This window comes from Maniola jurtina, chromosome 27 (assembly GCF_905333055.1).
Source record: "Maniola jurtina chromosome 27, ilManJurt1.1, whole genome shotgun sequence".
Taxonomy (NCBI): domain Eukaryota; kingdom Metazoa; phylum Arthropoda; class Insecta; order Lepidoptera; family Nymphalidae; genus Maniola; species Maniola jurtina.
This window is the reverse complement of record NC_060055.1, coordinates 4251545-4274666: the sequence shown is the minus strand read 5'-3', so window position 1 is coordinate 4274666 and position 23122 is coordinate 4251545. Positions and strand designations below refer to the sequence as shown.

The window sequence follows — 23122 nt, the reverse complement described above, 5'->3', positions numbered from 1 at the left end:
TGTCGTCCCCCGCACTTCACCACCCCGCTTGCACAAATCGAGACAGCACGAAATTTTCAAGATTTCTGGGTGTAATTTCTGGTTTTCGTAGTTCCAACATAATTATAACAATATAAAATATATAACAATAATTTTTTTACTGCATAATATTCATTAAATTTTCTAGGTCTGTGGTTTTTCCAAATTTCATTAAATTGCTTCGTTGTCTAGAAAAACGAGCACAAAGTTGGGCCTTTTTTTAAAGAAAAATACAAATCTTTGAGCCCCTGTAATTTTTAAACTAGATATTTTTAGAAAAATCTAAAACACCACAGACACAGATATTAGTTTCTAGACTATGTCTGCAAAATTTCATGGACTTTGGTTGCTTAATATTCAAATGAAATGGGAACTACGATTGTATGGAGTAAGTGACGGAGAGAGCTCTGTTAAGTGAAGCTTACTACAATATATTAGTGAAAACCGTATCTAAATCGAATAAGCCGTTTCTGATATTAGCGTGCACAAACACACAGACAAACATACAAACAAACAAACAGACAAAAAAAAAATTAATTACAATTTCGGGTTCGGCATCGATATAATAACAACCCCTGCTACTTTTTTTTTATATATTTCCATTGTACAGACACCACTTTTCTACAATTTTGTTATATGTATAGATTTTGGCACTAAATAGTAGCTAAATAGTACCTATTATCTAACTTAATCAGGGAAACGAGCTAATAGGAAGCAAGAAACCACATGTTATCGCTTGTAGATAACTGTGCATCAATTGTTTCACTTCAATGCAATGGCGCTCTGTGTTAGTTCAACTCCGAGAACAAATTATGAAGTTTATTAGTAAAACAAGTGTAAATTAAAAATTTATAACACCCCCGACAAGTGAAGGTTACAGTAACTAGAAAAGAGCTGATAACTTTCAAACGGTTGAACCGATTTTCTTGGACTATTCCGCGCCTACGATCCAAACTATCTGAGTTTTCCAAAACATCATTTTCAAATAAATAATTATGTATCTAGGCAACGTCCATCTTGACAGCTTGACATTTGTCAATTGACACTTGAATATTAAGGGTTATCTAACCTTCTTTTCTACAAGAAAACTAGAAAAGAGCTGATAACTTTTAAACGGCTGAACCAATTTTTTTGGATCATAGCTAAGAACACTCTCGATCAAGCCACCTTTCAAACAAAAAAAAGTAAATTAAAATCGGTTCATTCGTTTAGGCGCTACGATGCCACAGACAGATACACAGATACACAGACACACAGATACAAACGTCAAACTGATTACACCCTTCTTTTTGGGTCGGGGGTTAAAAACCAGTGGAGCTACTTGTTATTTCCGTTCCGATTTCCTCACGATATTTTCCGTTAAAGCGAGAGATATTTTTTTTAACGCACATAACTCCGAAAAGTTTGAGGGGCGTGCTCGGAATCGAACCCCCGACCTCACGGATAGGAGGCGGACCTCCTAACCACTAGGCTATCACGGGTTGGCATAGCATGGATGTCGCTTTACATCTATTTTTAACCCCCGAGCCAAAAAGAGCGGTGTTATAAGTTTGACGTGTGTATCTGTGTGTCTGTTTGTGGCATCGTAGCTCCTAAACTAATGAACCGATTTTTATTTAATTTTTTTTGTTTGAAAGGCGGGTTGATCGAGAGTGTTCTTAGCTATAATCCAAGAAAATCGGTTCAGCCGTTTGAAGTTAGCAGCTCTTTTCTAGTTACTGTAACTTTCACTTGTTAGGGGTGTTATAAATTTTTAATTTACACTTGTACTAACTCAATTCATTTCCACAGGAGTAATAAAAAATGACAACAGACGGACAGACGACAACTGGGGACAATATGGTGGAAGCTACGGAGGCACACACACTTACTACAAAGACAGAAATGACTACCATAAATCCAAAAACCATTGGGGTATCACAGAACCACCAGCATATTACCATGGTGTCAAACATTATGACGAAAAAGAAGATTTCAACTACCATAGCCTCCAGAAAAGTACTGGATGGGAAGATTATGGTTATGGCTATGGGTCCTGGAAGAGAGGTCGTTGGAATAGTTCTGGAAGTTTCTGGAAGGAGCATGGCGATGGTTTTAGTAAGAAAGTTGGTCATGCTTTTGAGGGGAGGAGTGAAGACGGTACTAAAGGTTGGGATAAACATTTGACTTGTAAAAGGCTATAAAAAATATTTACTATTATGTATTCTCTTTAATAATGAATTTCTAGCCCCATAAACTACCGCTATACAAAAAAAAAAAAATTGTTTCAGAATTTACAGGCAAAGCCTTTTCATATTATGATACCCTACTTGGTATAGTCATCTTTCTTTGAAAAATTAAACACAGTTTTTTTTTTATGTAAACACAAATTCACGGTTTTCGAATTTATTCCTTTAAATGTGCTATAAGACCTACCTGCCTGCCAAATTTCATGGTTCTAGGTCAACGGGAAGTATCCTATAGGTTTTCTTGATAGACACGAACGGACGGACAGACAGACAGATAACAAGTGATTCTATAAGGGTTCCGTTTTTACTTTTGAGGTACGGAACCCTAATCATGATTTTTATTCAATTATTTATTACTAGAGGATGCCCGCGGCTTCGCCCGCGTGGATTTCGGTTTCATTAAATCCCGTGGGAACTCTTTGATTTTCCGGGATAAAAAGTAGCCTATGTCCTTCCCCGGTGTGTATCCTAATTCTGTACCAAATTTTATTAAAATCGGTTCAGTGGTTGGGCCGTGAAAACGTAGCAGACAGACAGACAGACAGACACACTTTCGCATTTATAATATTAGTATGGATTATTCTCTTTAGTAATGAATTCTAGCCACATAAACAAAAACAACATTTTATTACTACAATCCAAGACCAAATTCGTGAATTCGCCATGAAAATCTCCTCGATAGAGCCTCGATAGCTCAACGGTTGAGGAGCGGACTAACTTCCGAAAGATCGGCGGTTCAAACCCCACCCGTTGCACTATAATTGTCGTACCCACTCCTGGCACAAGCTTTACGCTTAGTTGGAGGGAAAAGGGGAGTATTAGTCATAATTAGCATGGCTAATATTCTTTTTTTCTTTTTAATCTATATACTATCATTTATTTCAGACTGTTCCTCTCGCCGCCGACCTGGTATGTCTCTAGGGTCTGGCGCTATTAGACGATCATTACTAGCGCACACAGTTGTCGAGTGTGAGGCTGCCTGTTTTGGTGAAAGAGAATTCAAATGCGTTTCGTATAGCTACAGGTAAATATCGTTATTTTTAACCCCCGACCCAAAAGAGGGGTGTTATAAGTTTGACGTGTGTATCTGTCTGTGGAATAGAATAGAATAGAATAGAATAGATTTTTATTCAAATAAACTTTCACAAGTGCTTTTGAATCGTCAAATAATTTAATTCGGAATGCCGTTCCTACCGAGAAGAACCAGCAAGAAACTCGGCGGTTGCTCTTTTCAATTGTTCAATTTACAATAATATTCTATACTATAGGCATCGTATATATGGCATCGTAGCTCCTAAACGAATGGACCGATTTTAATTTAGTTTTTTTTAGAACTTGGAGCGTCGTGTTTTTGGATAGTTAGGAGGTTTGAAGTTCATCTGTTTCCAGGTATTCCAGCTCTCCGGGATCAGACAACTGCTTCCTCAGTGAGAGACCCTACAGAGGTCTGGAGATGTCTGCTGACAGTGGTTCTGACGTATACGCCATGCCTCTTCATCAGGGATGTCTGACTGTCAATACTAAACCTTGGGTTGAGAGTGGTAAGGACCTATTTCCTTTAAACTTTCTGGTGCAAGCATATTGCATTGCTAGTAGGACGTCCTCTAAAGAAAAGATTAATATTTTTCAAGTAGATAGATAGATAGATACATAGATAGAACACTTTATTGCACACAAAAACACATGTAAAGGATCACAACACAGAAAGAAGAAAAAAAAAAACAATTGTGTGCAAAGGCGGCCTTATTGCTTGGAGCAATCTCTATCAGGTAACCTTTGCTGAGAGGAGAAGTGCTAGTGTAGAGCAAGTAATGCCCTAATGCCCTTATTAGGAAAGGCCTATGCGCATGTGTATTCAAGAGGTGGGTCAACAAGTTCCTGAAACATTAATGCGTTGTCAGCTTTTCAGCCATTTGTCGCTAATGCGGTTCCTTTGGTCCTTGAAATGTTCATGGACGGTGATAATCACTTAACATTAGGTTTTTTTTCTCTCTCGTCTGGCTTTACACTGATTAGCCAATGTCAAGTTTATAGTTATTTACAAGTTAGGAAACTATAAATATAAGTATGGACTTATGGCGTCTGTGCCGGCGCCCGCCGACATACACGCGGCGCTCCTTACAGCGCTTCCCAGCCAGTTCCACCAGCAATAAACACCAGTAGAACACAAAAACCGGCCACTTCTAACAAAAAAAATTGGTTGTCTGTAAAGTCGGTTTACTGACGATAGTTGAACGTGACAACAAAGGCCGATTGTGCTTCTTTGTCGCTCGTTCCGCGCTCTCGCTTGCACTTCAAGCCTTACATGGAACGCCTCAGAGCGAGGTAACGCCGCATGAGTCATGTTTTTTCGTGCGTGCAGCCGGCTCTATCGAATTATAAGACGTTGTCACGTCAAAAACACTCCATAAAGTCACAACACGCGCGCCAGCAAACGCCACCACAGACGAAGTCCTAACATTAGGTTACCCATTTGCTCGTTTGCTTGCTATTAGATTAAAAAGTGTATGTTTCTTCCAGAATGCTTTTGGCACGTCCGTTCTGGGGCAGCAGTTAGTGGAAAAGCAGTGAGAGCAGCGTTAACTGTGACGGGCTTAGGTGCCTGTGAAGCTGAATGCATCAGAGCCCACAGCTTCTTCTGCAGGGGATTTAGTTTTAGGTAAGATAGTGTACATTAATCATTCAAGGAACTTGAAGGAACTTGAAGTAAAGAAATTAGGCTCGATTTATTGTGTACCTTACCCACTTATTTGAAATAGAAAATATTACATTAAAACTTAAAATTAGCCTTATCTAATTACTACACAAATCATGCCCGCGAGGAATGGTGCTAAGAATACAGACTGCATTTCCGCGTTGTACAGCCAGGCTGATCCTTTGCGCAAAAATTGAGCCAGCCCTTCTGTCACCGATCAGACTATTAACCGCGGTGAAATATCTCGCGCATTTTTTTAGCACATGGCACAGACCATGGTCTGAAATAATTTTCCCTTTATTTTGCTTGGTCATATTTTACGTTTGTTGTCTTAGATTTAAACTTTTTTTTAATGTTATACTTATAAAACTTATTTTTTTCGGCGTACTTATTGTTCGTTGTAATCATCCGACAATTTTTGTAACTTGTACCTACTCTTCAGTTATTTCATCCGTAAATCTCATAAATGATGGCTCCCATAACCTCTGTTTCCATTGGATATTTTTCTCTCTATCAGGATCTATTGGCATGATAACATAGTATACTTACATACTTGAGCCTCGATAGCTCAACGGTTGAGGAGCGGACTGAATTCCGAAAGGCCAGCGGTTCAAACCCCACCCGTTGCACTATTGTCGTACCCACTCCTGGCACAAGCTTTACGCTTAATTGGAGGGGAAAGGGGAGTATTAGTCATGATTAGCATGGCTAATGTTCTTAAAAAAAAAAACAAATACTAAGCAATTAGTTCTGGAGTAGTATTTTTAGAATTCTATCATAAATTTTTCATCCTCATAAGAGCAGGTATAATATATTTTTTTCCTTTACAATTTTTTTTACTAGGTTCGACCCACCAACCATTGGCGATGACCTTGAGAACTGCATCCTGACTTCATCACCACCAACATCCCTTGAGCTGAAACACGGTCTAACCCCCAACAAACACGAATTATACTCCAGAGGAAACTATGGCAGGGGGTGTGAACCTGCTTTGTATGATGATGTTCACCGGGAACCAGGTAATTATTTTTTTGACCTCTAAATGACCTCTATTCGGCCTCTTCATGACCTCCAATCGATCCAAAAAGAGGGGTGTTATAAGTTTGACGTGTGTGTCTGTGTTTGTCTGTGTCTGTCTGCGGCATCATAGCTCCTAAACTAATAAACCGATTTTAATTTAGTTTTTTTTTTGTTTGAAAGGTGGCTTGATCGAGAGTGTTCTTAACTATAATCTAAGAAAATCGGTTCAGCCGTTTGAAAGTTATCCGCTCTTTTCTAGTTACTGTAACCTTCACTTGTCAGGGGTGATATTTAATTTACACTTGTTTTGACGATTCAAAAGCACTTGCAAAAGTTGTGTTCTATTCTACTTTATTCTAACACTGGATTTGATCGTACTTCTCGCTAGTAGAAGTTAAAGGTATTTAATCAATGTTTATTTCCAGAATGCTACCTCCAGTATGAAAAGTCGGCGAAATTGACACCGATATCAATAAAGGGCCACGCCCACGCCAAAGACGAAAGAGCTTGTGGTCTTTTCTGCTCCGATGCACCGTTTACTTGCCTGAGCTTCTCCTTTAAGTATGCTTTAACTCCTATTGTTTATTACGTCCTGGTACTTTTCATAGTTCTTTTCTCCATCATGTCTGGTGGGAGGCTTCGGCCGTGGCTAGTTACCACCCTACTGGCAAAGCCGTGCCGCCAAGCGATTAAGCATTCCGGTACGATGCCGTGTAGAAATCAAAGGAGTATGGGTTTAATGAAAACTGCCATACCCTTTCCATGTTAGACCGCTTTCATCTTAGATTGCATCATCACTTACCACCAGGTGAGATTGCAGTCAAGGGCTAAGTATCTGAATAAAAAAAAAATCCCATCACCTGCTCACTACTGAGCACAGGTCTCCTTTTAGAATGAGAAGGGTTTAGATTATACTCTGCCATGTTGCTGGCCAAGTGCAGATTGGCAGACTTTCACACACCTTTGAGAACATTGACTCTCAGGCATGTAGGTTTGTTAGGACCTCACGATGTTTTCTTTCACCGTTAAAGCAAGTGATAATTTAGTACTGATGATTATTGATAAGGTACTACAAAAAAACGCGTTTTTTTTTAAATTCTGTATTTTTTTAAAGTTCACAATGTGTTGCAAATAAAACATCTGATTGATGCTAGGGGTCAACGAATGTTCCATAAATAGGTCAATCGAAGTCAATGCCACGTTGTAAATTGGGCATCGACCCGAGTTTAGTACGCTATACAATGCGGGTTTGAAAAATACTATAACTACAAGATGGCAAATGGTTCTTGGCATTGGATTTTGTAAAGGTAGTATAATAATAACGCTAAGTTTTTGTTAGAGTCAAGTTAGAGTCCTGGTTACACCTGTATTATGCTTTGCCTTTTGCTACCATCACACTAATATTATAAAGGCGAAAGTTTGTATGTGTGTGTGTGTGCGTGTGTGTGTGTGTGTGTGTGTGTGTGTGTGTGTGTGTGTGTGTGTGTGTGTGTTTGTTACTCCTTCACGCAATAACCACTGGTCGGATTTGGCTGAAATTCAGAATGGAGATAGATAATATCCTGGAATAGCACATAGGCTACTTTTTATCCCGGAAAATCAAAGAGTTCCCACGGGATTTAGAAAAACCTAAATCCACGCGGGCGAAGTCGCGGGCATCGGCTAGTAATGCATAAAAACTTCAAATAAAATTCTTTCAGAAATAACGCCCCTCCGGACACAGAAAACTGTCTCCTATCAGAGATCCGTCTGTTCGACCTACAACGAGGAGTTGATTATGAGCACTCCGTTGACGATCTGTTGTTCGCTTTCGATCTGTTCAACCAACAGTGCTGGCGGAAGGTGCATGGCAATGGAGAATATGAGTAAGTCGTAAAAAATAATCTTAAATTATATAATATGCTTTTCTCAGAAGCATAGTTTTAATAGATGAAAAAAAAACACAAAAACACGACTGAAAATGTAATTAAAGCTCTAAAAAAGTTGGATGTAACAAAGGGATCTGGGTTGGATGATATACCTCCAATTTTCTTCAAAGCCACTGCTACTACCATTTACAAACCACTGCACATTTTATACAGTATGTGTCTTAAACAAGGCATATTTCCGGCGAAATGGAAAATGGCTCGCATAGTACCTGTACATAAAGGGGGATCCAAAAAGAACGTAGAAAATTACCGACCGATATCTATTTTGCCTGTACTTTCTAAGGTCTTTGAGCGGCTTGTACACGATTCCATTTATCCACTGCTACATAAAATTATAATACCACAACAACATGGATTTGTGCAGAAACGCTCAACAGTAACTAATCTTCTTGTTTTTTCTTCCCACTTATTTGAAGATTTAGATAACAACAGACAAACAGACTGCATTTATACGGACTTTCAAAAAGCTTTTGATAGGGTAGATCAATAAACGCTTATTAGAAAAATTAGCTTATAACGGTATACGTGGTGATCTTTGGCGATGGTTTAAATCATACATATCAGGTCGTACTCAAAGAGTTATTATCAGTGGTCATGAATCTAAATTGGTTATGATTACTTCTGGAGTTCCTCAAGGATCAATTCTTGGACCTCTTTTATTTATTTTATTCATAAACGATATTCATGAATGCTTTAAGCATAGTAATTTCCTACTATATGCAGATGATCTTAAAATATTTAAAACAATTGAACTACGAGATAATCATGACCATCTTCAAGCTGATTTAAATAGATTTACTATATATTGTTCACAAAATAAACTTAATCTAAGCTTAAATAAATGTAAGCATATTACTTTTACAAAAAAGAAATCCGCTAGCTACTATACATATTCGCTCTGTGGAGAGGCTCTAGAGAAGGTTAGTGATATTAAAGATCTGGGAATAACATTGGATAGTAAGTTACATTTAGACACGCATGTACAAAATATTGTGAATAAAGCATATAAAATGTATGGGATTTATAATGCGGACCGGTACTAATTTCAAGAGAGTTGCTACCTATCTACATTTGTATAAATCGCTTGTTCGCGCTCAACTGGAATATGCTGTTTGTATTTGGAATCCCTATTACGATAAATATGTTAAGAGATTAGAAACTATACAAAAAATTTTTTTACGGAGGATGCACTATAAATGCACAAGAGGATACCTTCCCTATGACCAACTTCTTTTAAAATATAATATACTTGACTTACAGTCGAGGCGCAAACAACTGGAAGCTATGCTCTTATTTGATCTGTGTCATAATAAATACGATTGTATTCCCTTAACTCGTAAACTCTGTTATAAAATACCAGTTAGAAGTCATGTACGTAGTAATCAGACGCATAAACTTTTTGCTATTATAAAATGTCGTACAAATTCTGGCAAACGCTCACCACTATGGAGAATGACACAGTCATATAATGCATGCTTTGGTAATATTGATATTTTTTCGACTCGTGTGGGCTCTTTCAAGAAGCTGGTCATAGATTCTCTTAAAAAAAAAATACTATATTAAACTAAGGCTGTAGGGTAATTAGAATAAATTAACTAATATATTTTTAATTACAACACTAATATTAATTTATAGATGTAACTATGTAGTAAAGTATAATTAATAATATGTGGTTGACGTCGTGGGTAGCACGTATAGTATTACTATATTTATATTATTACTGTTTTTTTCCCAAGCACTGCGTGCTACCGTTTGTTGATCCAAAAAAATAAATAAATAAATAAATAAATAAATAGATTTTTTAAACTTGTGTAAAGGTTAGTCCAAAATTGATTGAGAAATTTTGTTATAAATAAAAGACAAATGACTTTTGGGCCTTTCTGAGGCGGAGCGTAGGAGTCACAAGCCTGAAAGTCGCAAGCAAATATTGAATCACTTTGTTGTCTGTCTGTCTGTCCGTCTGTCATATCTGTCAAGGAAATCTATATGGTAATTTCCGTTGACCTAGGATCATGAAATTGGTAGGTAGGTCTTATAGCACAAGTAAAGGGGAAATCAGAAAACCGTAGAATTTAGTGTTATTTCTTGCACGATGGTACAGAACCGGAAAGGGATGGTTCGTGAGTTGAGTAGCCTATAATAACCGTCCCTGGGGTACAGAGATAGCTTTTATCCTAGGGAAGAATATAGGTTACGTTCTATCCTGGAAAATCAAAGTTCAGAAATAAATCCACGCGCACAAAATCGCGGGCGGGCGTCGTAGTACTAAATAATAAGACTATCTTCAATAAATGATTTTCTGTCACTTAGGGTGCCATCGTTCGAAGTACCCCGTCCCTTATCATCGCCAACTATAGAAGAAACTTATCCTGGACCAGTCTCCGCACCAGATTTTCCACCGCCGCCACCAGGTTTGTCTAAATAAATCATAGTGAAGATGAGGTCGATCAAATATAATAGCCCTGCCAAATGACGTATATTGAACACCTCTTGCCGACCTCTTGATGGCCTCTTGCTGGCCTTTATTGATGATCACTTGACGTGAACCTCTTGATGATAATGCTATGAAGAGGTCATTAAGATGTCCTTAAGAAGTCATCAAGAGGTCGTCAAGAGGTCATCAAGAGGTCTCACGGAGAGTTCAACAGGGCTACACGAACACCTACCTAACTAAAAACAATGATTCCTTTACAGAAACGTACATCAGCAGTTCCGGTCCAACCGGACCGGTTTACCCTGGATCAGAACCTCCAAAACCTTATATAGTTGAAACCGGTTACAAACCGGGTTATGATTTAGGACCACCAATAAAACCTAGCTACTTACCAAGTGGTCCAGAAATCACAGGACCGAGCGGTCCACCCAGTTATCCACCCGGTTCGAGCTTTAAACCAAGCTATCCACCCGGAGATTTTGAACCAAGCAGACCAAGCTATGAACCATATCGCCCAGTACATAGACCAAGTTACAAACCCGATTATTTGCCATCGGGTCCAAGTGGACCTGGTTTTAAACCCGCTGAACCCTCATATCCGAGCGGTCCAAGTTATCCCTCATATAAACCGGCCTATCCTCCTTATTATCAGGACAGACCGGCCTATAAACCGTCATATAGTCCAAGTGGTTCCGGATATAAACCTCAAGGTTCTGGAAGTAGACCAGCTGGTCATCCAGGTCAAGATGTGGGATATAGGCCGCAAAGACCGCCGCCTGTTGATAGAATTGACGAATCCTGTAAGTACTCATCCATTTATCGAAAATCAGTTATTCTGTAAAACCTGCTAAGTATAACATCCCATAATACGAACGAGGAAACGAAAGTGGGTTTTTTCATGGTTCCGTACCTCAAAAGGAAAAACGGAACCCTTATAGGATCACTTTGTTGTCTGTCTGTCTGTCCGTCCGTCGTGTCTGTCAAGAAAACCTATAGGGTACTTCCCGTTGACCTAGAATCATAAAATTTGGCAGGTAGGGAGGTATTATAGCACAAGTACAGGAATAAATCTGAAAACCGCGAATTTGTGGTTACATCATTAAAAAAAAATTAAAATGTGTTTTAATTTTCAAAGTAAGATAACTATACCAAGTGGGGTATCATATAAAAGGGTTTTACCTGTACATCCTAGAACAGATTTTTATTTATTTTTATGTATGATGGTTTTTGATTTATCGTGCAAAATGTTGGAAAAAATACCCGAGTACGGAACCTTCAGTGCGCGAGACTGACTCGCATTTGGCCGGTCTTTTTCAGTATCGGTGTCATGGCGCCACTACACAGTGTCAGGGTTCCCCTGTAGGAAGGGAACAGTCTGTGAGCAGAACCTCATCGCTGGACATTGGGCTTGCGAGCCTGAGGGTGGAGAAATTGGTAATTATTATCATTGACACATTAAAAAAAAATTAGAATATCTTTTGTTCAATTAAACTTTTACTAAACTTCGTCTGTGTTGGCGTTTGCTGGTGCGCGTGCGGTGCTTTTTTGGAGTGTTTTTTTTTTTTTTGTTAAAAGTGGCCAGTTTTTGTGTTTTACTGGTGTTTTTTTGGTGTAGGAACTGACTGGGAAGCGTGAGTGACTAAAGTGACGCCACGCGTGTGTCGGCGAGCTCCGGCACAGACGAAGTCCATACTTATATAATTTCCCTAACTTTGTAAAGTTATTGTAAGTATTGGCTTATCTGTGTAAAGCCAGACGAGAGAGAAAAAAAAAACTTTTACTAGTTAGACATCTATTGGTTGATAATGACATAATTAACCGGGCTCTTTCCGTCACTCGTTTCATACAATCGTAGTTCAAATTTCATTTGAATATTAAGCAACCAAAGTCCATGAAATTTTGCAGACATATTCTAGAAACTAATATCTATGTCTGTGGTTTTCCAGATTTCTGTTAAAATATTCGGTTTCAAAATTACGCGGTCTTAAGAATTTTCATATAAATCTTTGAGCCCCTGTAATTTTAAAACTACATATTTTTAGAAAAATCTAAAACACCACTGACATAGATATTAGTTTCTAGAATATGTCTGCAAAATTTCATGGACTTTGGTTGCTTAATATTCAAATGAAATTGGAACTACGATTGTATGAAACGAGTGACGGAGAGAGCCCTGTTAAGACACAATGATCACATGGTCCTCATGAGTGATTTGTAATGTTTCAGGTTCTTGGGACTACTGTTGCGCTGCGACCCATAGATGTGGATACAGCGAAGGATTCCAAAAACCATGGTACTAACTTTTAGTACTTATAAACAATTAGAGCCTCGATAGCTCAACGGTTGAAGAGCGGACCGAATTCCGAAAGGTCGGCGGTTCAAACCCCACCCGTTGCACTATTGTCGTACCCACTCCTGGCACAAGCTTTACGCTTAATTGGAGGGGAAAGATGAGAGAGAGAGGGGAGGATAATTAGCATGGCTAATATTCTTTTTTTTTTTAATTAAACTTGCGCTCATAGACTTTGTAGATACGTACTTCAAAATTCAAGGCAGCCTTTTTGATTGAAAAAGTTATGTAAAATGTAAATATTTCCAAATATTGATATTTGTTTATGATAGCTGAAATTCTCAACAAAATATATTCTTATGAAATACTCGTACCTAACCAATTCCATAAAAGGTATGTTTGGACATATTTTTGTCTATCCCAGGTGTTATGTCGGTCCATCCCATGAGCAGTGGCGTCCGTGCAGCGAAAAATATTATCCGTACCATCAGCACAACGTACCTCATCCATCCCAGGGACACAGAGGTATATATAATACAGTAGATCCATACTAATATTATAAATGCGAAAGTGTGTCTGTCTGTCTGTCTGTCTGTCTGTCTGCTACGTTTTCACGGCCCAACCGCTGAACCGATTTTAATGAAATTTGGTACAGACTTGGGATACATCCCGGGGACGGACATAGGCTACTTTTTATCCCAGAAAATCAAAGAGTTCCTAGGGGATTTAAAAAAATCGAAATCCACGCGGGCGAAGCCGCGGGCATCCCCTAGTATATTATAACTGGGTTTAAAACACTCGGAAGCGACGATAGCCTAGGTACTTAGGTTGTTAATGACATTCCAAATCAGTGGTAGATTCTTTTGACGATTCAAAAGCACTATCCATATTTTTTTATATTTTAAACTAGAGGATTCCCGCGACTTCATCCGCGTGGATTTCGGTTTTTAAAGATCCCATGGGAACTATTTGATTTTTCAGGATAAAAAGCTGCTTATGTGAATTGCTGGGACGCATGCTGCTTCGATCCCAAATTTCATGCAAATCGGTTGAGCGGATGGGTACTTAAGAATCCCGTGGGAACTCTTTGATTTTCCGAGATAAATAGTAGCCTATGTCCATCCACGGGATGTAAGCTAACTCTGTACCTTTCGTCAAAATCAGTTAAACTGTTGGGCAGTGAAAAGGTAGCAGACAGACAGACAGACAGACAGACACACCTTATGTTTATTATATTAGTATGGATGTGAAAGTGTGTCTGTCTGTCTGCTAGCTTTTCACGGCCCAACAGTTAAAATATATTAATTGATGAGAGGTACAAACAGTGGCGTGCAGCTCATAGAGGTATAAAAGTACTGCCTACCCTAGTTGTAATAAATCAACACTTATTTTCCATTATGACCTGCTAGACAATAAGTTCGTACCTTAGTGCTTACCCTGGCTTTAAACCGTGTGCACACCACTGGGTAAAAAGATACCTGGCGCCCCGGAAAACAATTATAAGCAGCCATAGGCAACTTTTTATCCCGGAAAATGAATGAAACGAAGTTGCGGACATCATCGGACTCTATCTGCGGAAAGAAATGAGTATAGCGCTGTCTCTGTTACGTAATCCCATACAAATGATAGAGACGAAAATCTCAGTAAACGTTGACCATTTGGAGTCACCAACCAATCATCACACTAATATTATAAAGAAGAAAGTTTGTATGTGTGTGTGTGTGTGTGTGTGTGTGTGTATGTGTGTGTGTGTGTGTGTGTGTGTGTGTGTGTGTGTGTGTGTGTATGTTTGTTACTCCTTCACGCGAAAACTACTGGATAGATTGGGCTGAAATTTAGAATGTAGATTACATCCTGGATTAGCACATAGGCTACTTTTTATCCCGGAAAATCAAAGAATTCCCACGGGATTTTTAAATACCTACATCCACGCGAACGAAGTCGCGGGCATCAGCTAGTCACAAATATATTTTCAAAAATCATTTGAAATTCAATTCCGAAAATGTTTTCAGAAACATTCGAAATTCAATTAGAAAATATAGTTTCGTTTGTGATTGGTTGGTGACTCAAAATGGTCAGAATGGAGATTTTTGCGTCTGTTATTTGTATGGGATTACCTGACAGAAAGAGCCCTAAACTAATTTCTTTCCGTGGATTAAATCAGTGGTACATTCTTATGACGATTCAAAAACACTAGTGGTGATTCCATATTTTTTTTAAAATATCAAAAACTTTCAGAGGCAATCCGACCTAGACCAGACCAAACCAAGAAACCCATAGACAAACCAAGCTACGTGCCGGTAGAGAGAGACAAGTATACCGGAGGATACTTGCCAGAGGGAGACAGAAAATATTGGGATGATTTATACAAGAATGGTCCTCAAGCTTATTATGATAAGAATGGGAATCCTTTGCCAGGTAACTTTTACCACAGAATATTTAATAGTAACTTGCAGGTACAGAAGGATCAATCCGCAAGGACGTTTAAAAATAGATGACTCTTGTTTTCGACGATGTAAAGTGCAATTCAGTTCGCATAGTGCTGCGGTCGAAAATTTAATAAAAGCCTCTCGTTCTATCGTACAAATTCTTATATCTTGTCTCTCTTTCATAAGAGCTAAGCAAGTTCCGTCGAAGGAGTGTCATAGGTATTTTTCTCAGGTTACGTGATTAAGTAAGTTAGGTTCGAAATTTTAAATTATGAATCCAACGAGGTACCACTCAAATAGGAATGAAAAAAGTTTTTTCGACGTTCATATCTCATTTGCAAATTATTATTTGTCCATTGTACAACCAAGGCCTCATCTCATTTTTATTAAAATCAATCAACCATTTAAGACGACAGGCTGCCCCCAAAAATATACCTACGTACGGGTTTCGGTGGCTTGCGTCCACCAAGTTTTTTGACGCCACCTACCCAGTATCACTCTCACAACTAAGAAGAATCTAACAATACCTCATATTAAAACTACAACTTTTTTTCTATTGTCTATGCTTACTATTATGGTTGAAGTCATCATCATCATCATAAGCATGTGGACGTCCACTGTTGGACATAGGCCTTCCCTAAAGAGCGCCACCACACCCGGTCCTCAGCCTTCCTCATCCAGCCACTTCCCGCCAGCCGCTTTATATCGTCGGTCCATCGTGCTGGAGGGCGTCCCACACTACGCTCGCTTAAACGCGTTCTCCACTTAAGAACTTTCCGGCTCAACTCAACGGCCATCGCCTCTAGTACAGGCATGGCCTGCCCACTGCCACTTCAGCTTGCTAATAGTTTGGGCTATGCCAGTGACCTTGGTTCTCTTGCGGATCTCCTGTAACAATGGTTGAAGAAACAATTTATTTTTACAGGGTACACCAGAGTACCAATAGAAGATGGACCACATATAAAATATCAACGGAATCCTGCAAGACCAGGTTCAGGATACTGGATACCCGTGTCTTCACCTGATGATGATGCACCACCTGCAGCTGGTGGATTGGGAGTGCCAAGGTAAGAAGAATCCTCCCTTCCCTCCCATCGGTGGTGTTCCCACTAGACTACAACATGGGGTTATTCAAGGGGCGGACCAACAAATTCCTGAAAGGTCGGCAAAGCACCGGTGGTACCTTTGGTGCTGCATATGTTCATGCGCGGCGGTAATCACTTAACATCAGGTGACCCGCCTGCTCGTTTGCTCGCTATTTTTAGGGTTCCGTACCTCAAAAGGAAAAACGGAACCCTTTTAGGATCACTTTGTTGTCTGTCTGTCTGTCCGTCCGTCCGTCGTGTCTGTCAAGAAACCTATAGGGTACTTCCCGTTGACCTAGAATCATGTAATTTGGCAGGTAGGTAGGTCTTATAGCACAAGTAAAGAAATAAATCTGAAAACCGCGAACTTTTAGTTACATCAATAAAAAAAATTAAAACGTGTTTGAATTTTCATAGTAAGATAACTATACCAAGTGGGGTATCATATGAAAGGGCTTTACCTGTTCATTCTAAAACAGATTTTTAATAGTTTTTGATTTATCGTGCAAAATGTTGGAAAAAAAACCCGAGTACGGAACCCTCAGTGCGCGAGTCTGACTCGCACTTGGCCGGTTTTTTTTAATTTAATCTTTGTAATTTTTAGGTACTGGCCCGTAGCGTACCTACACAAAGAATCTCCACCAAACATGACGTACTTCAGGTATAACGACACTACAACAACTGAAAGATACAACACAAGACCACCAAACAACCAACCTGATACTAAACGCGTTAACTTAGACAAACCTATAGGAAACGATTTAGAAAGCAGATCTCTAGAAAATAGCCCCAGAGCAGAAAAAAGAATAAATATTACTGGTGACGAAAAAGACGTTTATGAACTTAAAATAATTAATCAAACAACTACAACTTTGAAACCAGAGATCAATGAAACTGTTACAGAAAATGTAACAGAGAAAGAGATATTAAAAGTGAATGATACGGAAACGCCGAGTAAACCTGTCATTGCTAATGTAGAAGAGGACGATATAATTAGCGGAATAGATGGAAAGTTACATGATTTCACGAAATCAATCGAAGTCTACGACATAGAAGATGTTAAAGATGATAAAATATCTGATTTCAAAACTTTGGAAGCTGAAGAGAGACAGATCGAGGCAATAGGCAGACTTTTAGCTTCAAGACGCGCTGGAAAACTTGTAATACGCAAACGATCACAAAAAGATTTAGAATCCAAAAGCATTTCTCTAGATAAAGATTTTGTAGATTTTAATTTTGGTAACAAATTCCCAACTTCAGAACGACGCGGTGTTATCCAAAAAGTTTCCAAAGAAGATATAGAGAAAAGTAAGTTTTTGAATGATAAGAGTTTAGAAGTAAGTGAAACAGCTTCGTTTGTGAGGCCTCCCAGGGTTTTGAGTACCACCGACAATGTAAGGAAAGCCGTTGTTAATGGGAAGGTATTTTATGATGCAACGATAAGAGATCAGAGAGAGTTATACGCAAATTCAACTCGACGAGCAAAAAACCTACGCCTTGAAGAGCATCGTGCGCCTTCTGTAATACCTACAGTGGGTATTAAAAAGAAAAATAATATTAGAACTCGGAACACCAATCCAGTAAGGCGTGTACGAAGGGTTTATAAAAAGAGATATAATCCAGAGGAACTGAGAAAGAGATTGTTGGAAAGAGAGAAGAATAAAAATGCAACCGAAGCTATTAGAAGTTAAATGAATTATGTTATCTCAATAGTTAAAATAAAAGCTGAAATAAATTATTTTTAACATTAACATGTTATGTGGCATTTTTATATATTTTTTGTTTTAGTAAAATGTAATATTTGACTTTTTTAATAAAAAAATATCCAATAAAAAAATTTTATAAAATAAAATAGCCTAAGATCCAAAAATAAGATTTTTTTACATATTTTTTAAGTCTTTAGTTAAAGGTGAAGTTTCACTGCCACTTTTTCAATAAGACTTTTTTTATTGATTTCTTTTGCTTAGTTTATTTATTGAATCATGTGATTGTAACAATTAATTAAAGTAATTTTTTTTCATTTATTCTGATTCATTCAGTAAATAAATAATTCGTTATTTTATGGATACTGATTTATAATTATATTTTAATTAACTGAAATTAGGTAGTTAATTGAATGGAATATCAATAAAATAATACGTAGGTAAGTTATATTTTTATACCAGCTTAAAACATTTTTAGGATATTGTGATAAGCCTAATATGTATAATATTATTTTTAGTTTTGGTTCTAGATATTATTGTCAGATTGACCTAAAACAGTTTTTTTTGGGTTGATTTGACGATACAATAACTTAGTATATTTCATATTTAAGAATAATTTTGGTGTATGTGTACCTATGTATTTATTGAATACAAATATTTTACCATAATATTAATGAAATAATGAATGGAACGAAAATTGATTTAAAAATATAAAGCTTTGTATTTCAAATTCAAATCTTATAATTGTTTAAAAAATGTTATTTTTCTACAACATTTCTTGTTTGAAATGAAAATACTTAATAATAAAGGTACTTAAATTTATACATTTATATAATAGACTACAGGCCCATGTTCAAAAATGGATGGGTCATATGAACCACCAGGTGACGTATACAGGACGATATAAGAGCATAAAATAATAAGATTCAGCACTATGCCGTCACTTGTAAGCTGTCCAACAGAGTGCTGGTGAGAATTGAAAAGTGCAGGTAGAGTGAGTACATTTTGGTCATATATTTTTGTACGGCATTTTTACCATCGATAGATCCATGAAAAATAATAAGAAAGCGCGCAGTGCCGTAAAAAAATGGTGCGCCACAAAGTCAGTAAATTTTTTGATTTTCTGATAATTTCCAGGATAAATTTGGTCATTTGATTCTGTACGGCATTAGTTTCATACTGTTTCAATACAGCCTCTAATCCATTATTCCGCAACGCCGTACAAAAATCATACGACAAGGGGAAAAAATTGAGGGTAGCAACCCCCTCTCTTTCCGTGGTCCGGGGGGTGATTTGAAAAAGTACGGCTTTGGTTCCAAAACATTATCTAGCACTCAAAAGTACTATTAAAAATAATGCCGTCAAAAAATTAGTGTTCATTTGAATGTGTATCAATAATTATCTTAATTTCATGGTATACTTGATTTTTAAAGCTGTAAAATCATTTGACTCTGTACGGCAACATTTTTTTTAACATGATAGTGTAAAATACTATTGTTATATAGTATTGCCGTTCAAAAGAAACTGTTCTAAAAAAAATTATAGAGAAATACAAAAACTGAAATTTTTCAAATTATTGCAAAAGTTTAAATATTCATAGATTAATAAAATATAGCAATTATCTACGCTTTTCCCTTGTTTTAAATAGTATTAAGATAAATAAATTAGGAAAAAATTATGCCGTACATTTTAATGCAGACCATATCTTTTAGGCTGATGAAAATGACGCTACCATTTTAAAGGTGTAGTACTTTATGGCCATCTGATACTGTACGGCATTAACATATTTTTGAAGAGAACAATTGATAATATGATAAAATCACTATGCCGTCTAACTGAAGTGAACGGGTGTGTATATAATATCCACATCCCCTACAAACCTTTGGACCTACGAAAATGTACGGCATGTAAAAAAATATTATCTATGCATAAAACACTTTCAAAATAAATTAATTTTATGTTGTTTCAAATCACCCCCCGGACCACGGAAAGAGAGGGGGTTGCTACCCTCAATTTTTTCCCCTTGTCGCATGATTTTTGTACGGCGTTGCGGAATAATGGATTAGAGGCTGTATTGAAACAGTATGAAACTAATGCCGTACAGAATTAAATGACCAAATTTATCCTGGAAATTGTCAGAAAATCAAAAAATTTACTGACTTTGTGGCGCACCATTTTTTTACGGCACTGCGCGCTTTCTTATTATTTTTCATGGATCTATCGATGGTAAAAATGCCGTACAAAAATATATGACCAAAATGTACTCACTCTACCTGCACTTTTCAATTCTCACCAGCACTCTGTTGGACAGCTTACAAGTGACGGCATAGTGCTGAATCTTATTATTTTATGCTCTTATATCGTCCTGTATACGTCACCTGGTGGTTCATATGACCCATCCATTTTTGAGTATGGGCCTGTAGTCTATAACTCATGTACACTTAATTTAGATTTACCATTAAGGATTCGATAATGAAGTATCAAATTGAAATAAAATAATATAACCATAATTTTCATAAACTATTTTAGTTACCAGTGAGTTACCATAAAGATATAATTGTGATCTTTTCATTTATTTAATAGTAAACATAAATTGGTAATAAATTTTGTAGCATGATTTTGTTTTTTATTTATTATTCTCTACCCTGAATTATATTAAAGCCTCAATAGCTCAACGGTTGAGGAGCGGACTAAATTCCAAAACGTCGCCGGTTCAAACCCCACCCGTTACACTATTGTCGTACTCCTGGCACGAGCTTTACGCTTAATTGGAGGGGAAAGGAGAATATTAGTCTTGTTTAACATGGCTAATATTCTTTTCAAAAAAAAAAAAAAATTACGTGACAATTTGTTTGTCTGTTATCTTTCACGGTCCGTCTGTTTAACCGATTTTGGTGGTGATTTTGGTTATATCTTGTACAGTGGTACGGAACCTTCGTTTGCGAGTCTGACTCGCACTTGCCGGGTTTTATTAGTCCTATTTATAACAATGATGTAAGAAAGTGAGTATTAGTAAAGTAGGTACTCCACTCTTATCGTGATTATGTTAAAGCGTTTATAGTGAGCCGTACTAAACGGTTACAGTGGAGGTAAACGAGGAAAGTAAACTGCTATGACTCAACTTGTTGACAGTAGGGTTGTCGACTGTTACATTTTTTAAGTGAAAACTTTCTTAACGAGGCTCTCTCCGTCACTTCACACTAATATTATAAAGGCAAAAGTTTGTGTGTATGTGTGTATATGTGTGTGTTTGTATGTTTGTTACTCCTTCACGCAAAAACTACTCGACGGATTTGGCTGAAATTTGGAATGGAGATAGATAATATCCTGGATTAGCACATAGGCTACTTTTTATCCCGGAAAATCAAAGAGTTCCCGCGGGATATCGAAAAACCTAAATCCACGCGGGTGAAGTCGCGGGCATCGGCTAGTACTCTATACAATCGTAGTCCCAATTCCATTTGAATATTAAGCAACCAATGTACATGAAATTTTGCAGACATATTCTAGAAACTAATATCTGTGCCTGTGGTGTTTTAGATTTTTCTAAAAATATGCAGTTTTAAAGTTACAGGGGCTCAAAGATTTGCATGTGAATTTTTAAGACCGCGTAACTTTGAAACCGAATATTTTAACGGAAATCTGGAAAACCACAGACATAGATATTAGTTTCTAGAATATGTCTGCAAAATTTCATGGACTTTGGTTGTTTAATATTCAAATGATTTTTCTACAAAATGCTATTGAGTATGATTGGTTAGTATTCCAATGAGAGACGAACTACGTTTGTATGGAGCGAGTGCGGAGAGACCCCTCTTAAGGCGAATTGGGTGATTTTGGGATAAACAAAAACTTCATTCCGCATTGCCGGTTCCTCTGGTACTGCAAGTGTTCATAGGCGGCGGTGATCACGTAACATCAGGTGACTCGCCTGCTCGTTTGCTCGTAAGCTTGGATAGCCTAGTGGTTAACACGTCCATCTCCTAATCGGAGACCGGGGGTTCAACCCCAGGCGCACTAACTTTTCGGGTGTTATTATCGGGTGGTAAGTGACAATGCAGTCTAACATGAAAGTAATAATATGAGAATCACGACAATCCGTTTGTTTTCTTTTTTTCTTTAAAAAAAAAGATTACTAGCCATGCTAATAATGAGTAATACTCCCCTTTCCCCTCCAATTAAGCGTAAAACTTGTGCCAGGAGTGGGTACGACAATAGTGCAACGGGTGGGGTTTGAACCGCCGACCTTTCGGAATTCAATCCGCTCCTCAGCCGTTGAGCTATCGAAGTTTACTCCGCTACGGCGTGATTGAAAGACAAACCATCAAACAAACGCAATTTCGCGTTAAAACGAGTAGTGAAAAGTAATGAAATAATTAATTTGAACCTCGATAGCTCAACGGTTGAGGAGCGGACTGAATTCCGAAAGGTCGGCGGTTCAAATCCCACCCGTTGCACTATTGTCGTAGCCACTCCTGGCACAAGCTTTACGCTTAATTGGAGGGGAAAGGGGAGTATTAGTCATGATTAGCGTGGCTAATATTCTTTAAAAAAATTGGTTGTCTGTAAAGTCGGTTTACTGACGATAGTTGAACGTGACAACAAAGGCCGATTGTGCTTCTTTGTCGCTCGTTCCGCGCTCTCGTTTGCACTTCAAGCCTTACATGGAACGCCTCAGAGCGAGGTAACGCCGCATGAGTCATGTTTTTTCGTGCGTGCAGCCGGCTCTATCGAATTATAAGACGTTGTCACGTCAAAAAATGGATCGTTGCCAACCCTAGAGCGGAGCGTGAGTTCGCGACTCCCCGTAGATTTGCATTATGCAGCAAACACTGCATTTCTCCTGAGAAAGTACACTACTTACTCGTAGAAAGCTGCAGAAACATGACTCAAGGACATTTTTTGTATGTTCTTTATACAGGGTGTTTGGTAATTAGTATATACAGACGACACGTACCCATGCTACTTTTGGTCTGATAAATACAATGCTGAAGTAAAATGATGAAATAAAATTATAAAAAATTCCATACAAATTTTTTTTTATGCTCAAGATTTCATGGCCCTAACGTGCCCTAACTCACTGAGATCGTTGGCCATCTTTAGATAGGCCAAGGCCAACGTTCTCAGTGAGTTAGGGCACATTAGGGCCATGAAAACTTGGGCATAAAAAAAAAATTAAAATTTTGTATGGAAATTTTTATAATTTTATTTCCTCAATATACTTCAGCATTGTATTTATCAGATCAAAGTAGCATGGGTACGTGTCGTCTGTATATACTAATTACCAAACAC

The 23122-nt window shown here is 37.9% G+C and overlaps 1 protein-coding gene across 1 annotated transcript in view; it reads left to right on the top strand.

The window, feature by feature from the left end:
• Positions 1-17898, top strand: part of LOC123878947 — a 46537-nt gene extending 28639 nt beyond the window's left edge. Inside the window, exons 8-22 of the mRNA XM_045926324.1 lie at positions 1810-2166; positions 3132-3270; positions 3636-3787; positions 4767-4905; positions 5785-5960; positions 6387-6522; positions 7662-7826; positions 10200-10300; positions 10584-11123; positions 11641-11757; positions 12550-12616; positions 13038-13138; positions 14852-15031; positions 15968-16109; positions 16732-17898. Of these exons, the coding sequence (XP_045782280.1) occupies positions 1810-2166; positions 3132-3270; positions 3636-3787; positions 4767-4905; positions 5785-5960; positions 6387-6522; positions 7662-7826; positions 10200-10300; positions 10584-11123; positions 11641-11757; positions 12550-12616; positions 13038-13138; positions 14852-15031; positions 15968-16109; positions 16732-17818 (3599 nt within the window). The 3' untranslated portion in view covers positions 17819-17898. The remainder of the gene's footprint in view (positions 1-1809; positions 2167-3131; positions 3271-3635; positions 3788-4766; positions 4906-5784; positions 5961-6386; positions 6523-7661; positions 7827-10199; positions 10301-10583; positions 11124-11640; positions 11758-12549; positions 12617-13037; positions 13139-14851; positions 15032-15967; positions 16110-16731) is intronic.
• Positions 17899-23122: the final 5224 nt, after the last annotated feature.